Here is a 9,309-nt window from a genome sequence, read left to right as displayed (position 1 = left end):
AATGCACAGGAAACCAGATAGATTGTTTTGATGTTTTTTATGTTGTTTATTTAACACCCTTTGTTGATGTGTAATCTCAGTATTTAGTCTTAAAAGTTTGATATTTCGTTTTCTTTACTGTTGAATTTTAAAATATGTCTTATTAAAAGTATTTAGATTGAATAGATAATCTGAATCAGCATCAAAATTATTGTTTAGGGATTTATATATGCTGTCAATCAAAACAAGTACTTGAAAAGATTTATATAAAACTGTCAGAATATATGGTTAATATTAATTTAATATTGTTAAATAAAACTTTTAACTTCGACTTTTTCCCACACAAACAAGTTATCAATTTATATAAATTATTTTACATTTAATAGAAAGTTTCAAACTAAAAATATTTTAGTTTACCGAGCTACAAAGGGTAAATATAAAACTTATAATTAGAGATATAGAAAATTTGTTCAAAACTGAAACATTAAAAATTGTTATAAAAACAATAATCTAAAAATAGTGTTTATAAGTATAGATCATTTAACTTTGACTTTACTCAATTTATCGGTAATTTCTATAATTAAGATTTACTTGTTTAATGAGCAAAAATTTCTTTGTTATTTTATAAAGGCGGTTTATAAACAAAGATAAGTTTTAGTATAAAAGAAATATTCATTATAAAAAAACATATTTTTTTTTAAATACAATGTTATACAACTAGTAACTCTCTGGTTACTCAGTTATCTTAAAAATCGAAGTTTAATTAGGAATGTTATAAAAAAACACTTTTTGCTTGAATAATAGTAAAATCGGTTTCTTTCTCGATTTAGTTTCAAATGTTTTTTAAATATATGTTAGTATAAATAATAATCACTAGAATATACAAATGTGATGTTTTAAATTAATACTTTTTACAAAATTTCTATGAGAAATTTTGTAGTAACTTGCTTGCTAATGTTATAGACTTCTGATAAATTTCTTGACAAAGTGTTTAATTAATTAATTAAACAATGGTACCAGATCCTACCAGAAAGCTTAATAATTTTAGTTGTTTTAACAAAACATTAAGTTTAAAGAATTGTTAAAAAAGTCTTATTAAAGATTAAACTAACTAACATTCTAGGTTTACTAAGTTGACAAATAATAAAATGTACTTATTTACTTATCAAAACACAAAATATCTTTTTATTTTTCTAAATAATAATATGTCATCCGTTTATAAGTTTAATCACTTATTTATATAAGATTTTTTTTTAAAGTCAGTAATGAATCACGGTTTTACGAGTTTAATTTTTTTTAATAAAAGTGACTAATAATTTATTGATATATTGTTTAACTGTTACTAACTTATTAGAAAATTAACTATTCTAGTATCTGTGTAATAAATTTATCTATAAAATTTAAATTAAGTTAGAATTAAAAAAAATAACAATAATTTTAGTATCCATACTTAACATACTTAGATAATAAAAGTATTTAGTTAAATTTTTTTAACATTTATAAAATTGTTTATATTTTAGTTAGACAATAATTTAAAAAAATACTAACTAATACTTATACTTTAGATACCTTCAAATTAATAAAATTGTTTATTAATAGAAACCAAAGTTTCTTTAAAGTCAAATACCTTAACAGTGGCAGTTTTAAAGTTTTATATTTTAATTTTAAATAGATCAAATTTCACAAAATACTATCAAGTTTCAGCTTAGTAATTTGATGTAGTTGAAATTGAATAACTTAGGTACTGTAAACTATAAGATCAAAAGTTTAAAAAAATCAAAAAAATAAATATATCATGCTAAAAATCAAAAGGAATTCTGCTTAATTATAATCAATTAATATTTTTTCTAAATTTTAGATTAAATTAAAATTTTAATCATAACATCAAACAGGGCTGACATGCACTCAAATTACACAGGAAATTTAGAATGTTTAAAAACTTCTGAAAATATCAAAATGATTCAGGTTAGCTCAAAATAACTCAAAATAATTTAAATTTATTTATCTTAGGCTGACTCACAATATTTAAAAATTTCAGTATAGTTTGAAGATTTGAAAAATATTTCAGGCCAGTTTAGTTATTTTATAAAAACTAGGAATGTTTTAATTTGTTTTTTTTAAATCAAGCTAGTTTTATACATATTTAATAAGATTAAATTGTTTAAATTTTAATTCTTTGATATCTTTTATAATGTTATTCAAAGTTTTGTTGTAAGTTTTTGAAGTTAGTTTTGAATCGTTATATCATAATGAATTATTTTTTAAACTAGAAATGTAACACTCGAATAACTAAGTGGTGAGCTTCTCATGGAAATTTGGCAACTGTGGTATTAAGGAAGCGTTTTTTAAGTATAAATGTATCTACGATTATGGCGTTTTACTAACATTTTGAATATTGAATATTGAATGAAATATATAATTTTGATTTTTTTATAACAGAACATTTGTAGCTGGAAAAGTATTAGATCAACTGGATTGCAAAAAGTTATGAAGACAACTTGAAATTTTATTATTGGTTTAGTGGATTAAGGATAGTTTTAAGATTTTTTAAAAATATCATTTTAATTTTTTTTTTAGATTTTGTTGAGCTCTGTTGTTACATATTTAATATACTAATCTTATAACGTAGTTGTTAAAAAACTTTATTTTTTTATTATACAAAGTTAATAAACTTATGTTTTTAAAACTTTTTCTAATCAAGTTTTAAGATATTTAAAAGTATAGTATAAGTATAGTTCAGGTTTCTAAAAAGTTTGTTTTAAACAATACTTAATTGTATATTTAAAAATTTAAAGATGACTTTTGTCATTATTACTACAATTTTACTTGTGTATTAAATGAATACATTAAATACTACAGTACTGGTTAGGTACAATATTAACTTTTTACTCTCTCCCTTTCTTCCCCTTTTGAATAAATATAAAAGAAACAAACAGAAAAATATAAAGTTCACAAGTTTGGATAAATGTTTTAAACTTTACCCATTAATAATAAATGATACCTTCTGTTCTCCAAAAAGTATTCAGGGTTGCAGAAAAATCAAGAATTCTGGAAAAACCTGGAATTTGAAATTTTTGAAAATAAACTAGAATGTAGAAAGAAAACACTTAAATACCTTGAGTTATGATTAAAAATTACTAAAAACCTGGAAAAATCAGGATTTTAGTTATTATTACTAAACTAAGTAGAAAAATTTTAATTTGACAAAAAAAAAATCTACCATATAGATAAAAAAAATTTGTCACTACAAAAAAAAATTTTAAACACGTTTAAAGTTGATTGAGAACATTTTCTTATTATTGTTATATTATTTTGCACAGTTTTTTCTTGAACTTAGCTTAACTTAACCTGAGATAAATTTAGAGGACCTGGAAGAAATTTCTCAAAAATTTTTTGGCAAACTTAAGTGTTAAAACATTTATGTATTTAACAGAGCTAGGATTAACAGCTTAAAAGTTTTAGTTTATTAGAACTTGTTAGTAAAGGCTCTATCAAAATTATTTTAAAAGTTAAATCTCCTTATATAAACAACTAGCAAACTTATACTATATTATCAGGGACATACACTTTGAATGAAGATGTTATAGATATTATTAAGTATACATGTGTACTATCTAAGTTATTTTTTGGAAAACATGGTAAGTTTAAACAAAGGATGGCTTAAAATTGGCAAAATATTCAGGAAACTCTTAAGACCTTGGGAATCTGATTTAAAAAACCCATTAACTCAAAAGAAGAAATAAAACCTAACTTTTAGTATTATTTTTCAAGTTTACCTAAAGCTAAGGTTGTGATTTTAAGGTTGATTTTCAGGAATCTTTCCTGGAGTTAACCATTGTAAAAAAATAATAAGAAAAGTCTAAAAATATACTCTTTAAATAAGTTGTTTAATTATAAACTACAACTACTTTAGACTAAATGCTTGTTATATATTTTTTTTTTTGAAGAGTTAATATTTAAGTTAGAACAGGATATTATTTATAAGGTCATTAGAATAATAACATTTGTAGCTGGTAGAGTTTGAATCAAGAACATTGAGTTTTTTTAACTTAGATGGTTTGAAGTTTTTATAAGATTTCACGGTAATTCAGGCTAGTTTTTTATATATTATTTAGTATGACTCAGGCCAGTATGGTGTTATTAAAAAATTAGGGTTAATCACTTATATCATATTTTATAAAAAAATTTACAAAATTTAGGGTAATTTTGAGAACTTAAAATAATCCTAGTCCTATTTTCTAAACCATGAATAAGAAATTATTATTCCATTTTCAATAGCTTTAAAGTTTTTAGCTATGTTTCTTCAAAAACTTAAAAAAACTATTAAAAGAAAAAAAAATATGATAAAGATAAAAAAGAATAACTCAGGACCAGGACAGTTTAAGGTCATTCAAGACAGATTTGAGCAAGGTTGCCACATTTATGATAGTAAGAAAATTTTTTTAAGAACCATAGACTAGTATAACAATAAATGATCAATAGACACAAACTTTTTAGTTAAACAATGTAATGAAGAAAATCTTAAATTTTCACTATATCAATAAGATAGTCATTTTTTAGGAAACTTTTGGAATCTAATTAATAAAACCAATTTAATTCAAAGAAGGAATAAACCTAACTTTAGTGTTATTTATAAATTTACCTAAAGCTTAGCCTATGATTTTTAAGATCCAGGAGTATTTTTTGGAGTCAACCAAAAAAATATATCTAAAGAAATATATTTTGTTCAATCAAAATCTAAAACTTTTTACTTTAAATGCTTGTGGTATTTCAATAATTGTTTGAGTACTGAGTATTGAAATAACAATAGGATATAAAAGTTTAAAGCCATTAGAACAAAATCATTTTAGCTGGTAGAGCTTGAAGCAACAACAGGAGTAGAGTTGTTTAAAGTTTAGACACCAAGGATGGTTTTAATTTTATTAAGATCTCAGGACAACTGAGGCTAGTTTTTAAACGTTTAGTTTTAATTTTTTAGCATGATATTTTACTTCTAATTTTTAATTTAACATCGTAAGAGATAAACAGGGATCTAGGGCAAGTGAACATAAATCAAAATAGGTAGTTATGAAGTATAGCAGTAGTGTGTGATGAAAGGTTGAATGATTTAGGCCAATTGAGCAATAAATATAATTTAATTGCGATTTCCTTGGTTAAACATTATTTGAAACAGGTTCAGAAATTAAAATAGATAAAATCAATTAATAAGTATTTTACTTCTCTCATTGTATAAAAAACATTAATTTTGAAAAACTGCAAAAAAATGTTAACTTTATTCTAATAATTAAGTTTATATTAAACAAAACTAACTTTCAAAATAAATTTTTTAGACTCAACTAAAAGTATTTACACTAACACATAAAATGAGCATGGAAAAAGATTGCAACGCTTTGCTTGCTGACGTCATGGAGCAAGTGGGTACTCCTGACAAGTTTCTCGATGAATTGTTCGATTATCTGAACACGGATACCAGCTTCTTTCAGGAAATTTCAGAAGACAACCAGTTCGGTATGCTGCCCGGGAAAGCCAAGCAGATGGTCGAAGAATGCTTTAACAAACACCAAGACAACAAAAAAGAAAGCGCGTTCGTCTTAAAAGAAGAATTCGAGGCTGATAATAGAAAGGAGAGAATTTCCGAAATGACGCAGGAGGACTTTCAGGCGGACCAGGAAAGTCACAACGGAGCGCAGAGGGAAAAGTACACGTGGTCTCAGAGCGCCGATGAAATTTCCGTCAAGTTCCATCTTCCCTCGTACATCAGGAAGGCCAAGCAAGTTCGTATTGAGTACGACGATCAGCACCTCACAATTGAAATTCAACATAAAGATGCGACCCAGCCGATGGTCAAATTTATTGATGCCGACTTCAAGAAGAAGATAAACTCACATGAAGATTCGGATACTTTTTGGAAGGTCGAAAAAGGGGCTATCGATGTAAGTGTTTAAATTTATAGTGTTTTTTCACAATGCGTAAATAACTTTTTGCCGATTTTTTTAGTTTGTTTACTTTCAAATCTAAACTATCATATTTTTAGTTGGATATTGAGAAGAAAACAGCCGGATTGTGGAGCTCTCTTCTTGCTGATGAGGAGGAATTAGATGTTGAAAATATGAATCTTGAAATCTAATTGTTTTATGATTAAGTGTTTTACGTAACTACAGGATGATAACTGATAGTTATGTTTAGTGATAAATCGTCTTTTTTTGTAATAAACATTTAGAAAAATAATGTTTTTGTTATAATTTATGTTTGAGTTCTTTAGGAACTTTAGATCATATAGGTTTGCTAAATATTTCATTTATTAATGTTTAAATATTTAATTACCAAACGGAGTAGAACTAATGAAATTGTTATGTACTTTTATTCTTATTATAAATTTGTCGATTTTATTACTAATCATTTAATTTTTATCTTCATAGAAAAGCGTTTCCAATTTACAAAAGGCCTTTTTTCAATAAATAAAAAGTCCTCTCTGACATTATTTCTATAAAAACTACCATTAAAAACATACCAGAGACTTTTTTTTTTGCTAGTTATCATAAATTCTAAACTCAGAACATCTAAAGTAAGTTTCAATTTATGAACTCATGGCCTAACTAGGGAAACTTTGATTTAGATTAATAAGCAATGTCGTTAGTTAATAATAAATACTCTTAATTAATTAATTTTACTTTTCAAACATAAAAAATCACTGTATTTCTAACTCAGTGAATACATACGTAAATTTGTTTAAATTCTTAAGCCGCAAAATTTACTGACTATATGTTTACCACTTTTGTAGTACTTAAGTTAAGAATTAATGTGATCATGCACCGTCAAACTGCGACCTGCAAATCTACGTTCCACATTATTTTTGAATTTAATGCGCGAAAGAAAACTATTCAATTGTGGCCCGCTGAGCAAACGTATTTTAAGTCAATTTTTTTAGTAGTTTGGTTTAAATAAATTATTTCCCTTTTATGACCCTGTAAAACATTTTAAAGAAACTAAAAGACTTTACTGCTTTGGTTAAAAAATAAAAAGACATATTAACAATCGACCAGTGTTTTTTCTTAGTTTCATAATAACTTTCTTATTACAAGAGCAAGTTATTTTCTGAAAAAAAAAGTGTTAAAAATGATTGGATTTAATAAGCTATTTACAAAATACCTATTTAAATTATACACTAAATACAGATGTTTCCATTTTGTACAAAATTAATGCACAGTAATTAACTAAAATGTTATTGCTTTACAATTTAAGTGTTTTGTTTAACATGTGTTTATATCTAATTTTATTTTATAGATGTTTTATCACTATAAGTTATATTTGAGTGTACCAAAAAACATTTAAAATAATTTGTTATAAAAAGTAAGGTTTATTTTGTTGTAGTTTTGACACATTTTGATTTAAAAAAATTTTTCTTAGCACAATAAATTTATTCCTATGCACACCATTGTACAAAGATGATTGTTTTCTAAACCAGTTTTTTATTTATTACTTCTCTAAACCAGTTAGTTAGTTTAAATGTAGTTTAATCATAAAGCTCTATTTATATTGTTACTATATTTAATACCTAAGTTTGTACAGACACATTTTAAACAATATAAATAAACAAATCAAAATAGTTTTTTTCAGTATGGTATATAAAGAAAATTTAGCTAAAATTCTATGTGTAGCTAAAATTTGTTTTTAAATTATAAACTTAATAGAAGTAAAACTTTTTTAATATGACTAAAACTAAAACCAAAAGATCATTTAATTTCACTAAAACTAAAGCTGCGGCCCACGAAGATTTTTGAAACCTGAAATTTGGTCCGTGAGCTCCAACTGCCTGCCGACTTCTGGTCTATAACAATTTTGGTGTAACTAAATAAAAAACCATTAAAATGCGATTAAAAGAAATGAAAAAACAACTGACAGAGTTTGTATTTATATATTAAGCTTTAAGTATTCATTTTTTTTTAGATTTTATAGTTTTCTTATAAATAATTCTATACTAACTGAGTTTTCTATATATAATACTTTTTCAGTTAAATTAATTTAAATAGTAAATACAATATATTTACAGATAAAACAAGTTTCAAGATTTTGAGATTGATTATTCAACTTATATATTTTACAAAATTTACTGTTATTCCCAAAAATACTGCAGAAAGCCTTTTACTAGTTTAGAGCGTTTAATTTAAAAATATTTAATTTAAAATTGCAATCGGCTATAATCACGGCTATTTTATTCACCTAGTTATTGTCAAAATTTAAAAATGACTATTAAGTAAAATTAAATTAATTAATTACGTGTTTAAAGTCTTATTCGAGCTGTAAATGACATGTATAAATTGCTTCTGTCACACCTAAAGTAATTCTATCCATTTTTATAATCCAATTCGAACTTTAAAGCTAGCACAAATGATGCACTTGGCTAACAAGCTTATATTTTCGTGACATTTAAAACGAAATAAAATACAATAAATATTGGTTAAGAAGCTTTTAGCATCTAGTTTGCTTTATAAAAGTTTTCTTTATCGAGTTCTTTAGTTTCAACTATAAGTACTATCAAATGAAAAAAGTAGATGCCAAAATTATCATCTATTTAAAAATGGCATATAAAAAATGCTTTAGTCACACCTAAAATAATTCTTTTCATTTTTTCAATCCAATATACACTTTAAGCTAGCATAAATGCTGCTATTACCATATACTTTCGTGACATTTAAAACGAAATAAAATACAATTAGGCTTGTTAAAGAACCTTTTATCATATATCACATACTTAAAAGTTATTTTTAATGAAAATTTAAAATAGAATAGCTGACTATTACATGCTACTTTTTAACTCAATTTATGCAATTTTTTGTTCGAAAACTTTTATAAAATAAAAGAAGTTTCTTATAGTTTAAAATTTTGTTTACGGTATTGTTGAGAATTCGAAAAAATATATCTTTAAAACCATTTAATCACTTTCTAAATCGTAATCAGTTATACATTAACTTTAATATAAAAATATTTTTTGTAGTTGTTAAAACATAAGTAAATATTTATTGTTCAAAAAACATATATGTTTTATTAACATTTTAAATTAATGAGTGGAAATATTTTGTGAAAAACATACTACTTAGTGTTTTCAAATAGTTTGACATCATTTATAAAGTTTTGAACAGTTTAAAAAACTAAACACTTTATTTTGCACTTACAAGTTATCAAAATTGTTAAAAGTAAAAAAGTTAAAAAACTTGGAATATAGGTCAACTTTGAATATAGTTTATGTAAATCAATTTTAACTAAAAAAATGGTAAGTATAAACGTCAAAATTTTATTAATTTTCAAACTTTTAATTTTTTTTAAAACTAG

At 24.2% G+C, this 9,309-nt stretch overlaps 1 protein-coding gene across 1 annotated transcript; it reads left to right on the top strand.

Annotated features, from left to right (window-relative positions):
- Positions 1 to 5,342: 5,342 nt before the first annotated feature.
- On the top strand, positions 5,343 to 6,106 carry LOC145836215 (nudC domain-containing protein 3-like). Its single transcript, XM_082944034.1, has 2 exons — positions 5,343 to 5,912; positions 6,014 to 6,106. The coding sequence occupies exons 1-2, from the start codon at positions 5,343 to 5,345 to the stop codon at positions 6,104 to 6,106; spliced, it is 663 nt and encodes a 220-aa protein (XP_082800160.1).
- Positions 6,107 to 9,309: the final 3,203 nt, after the last annotated feature.

Source organism: Thalia democratica, chromosome 5, assembly GCF_965202585.1.
Source record: "Thalia democratica chromosome 5, ktThaDemo2.hap1.1, whole genome shotgun sequence".
Lineage (NCBI taxonomy): Eukaryota > Metazoa > Chordata > Thaliacea > Salpida > Salpidae > Thalia > Thalia democratica.
The sequence above is the reverse complement of the archived record's forward strand: the minus strand, read 5'-3'. Positions and strand labels throughout refer to the sequence as shown.

Coding starts and splice junctions, on each gene's coding strand:
- LOC145836215 (XM_082944034.1), top strand. CDS start 5,343: ATGAGCATGGAAAAAGATTGCAACGCTTTGCTTGCTGACGTCATGGAG. Junction 5,913..6,013: donor TCGAAAAAGGGGCTATCGAT/GTAAGTGTTTAA, acceptor TCATATTTTTAG/TTGGATATTGAGAAGAAAAC.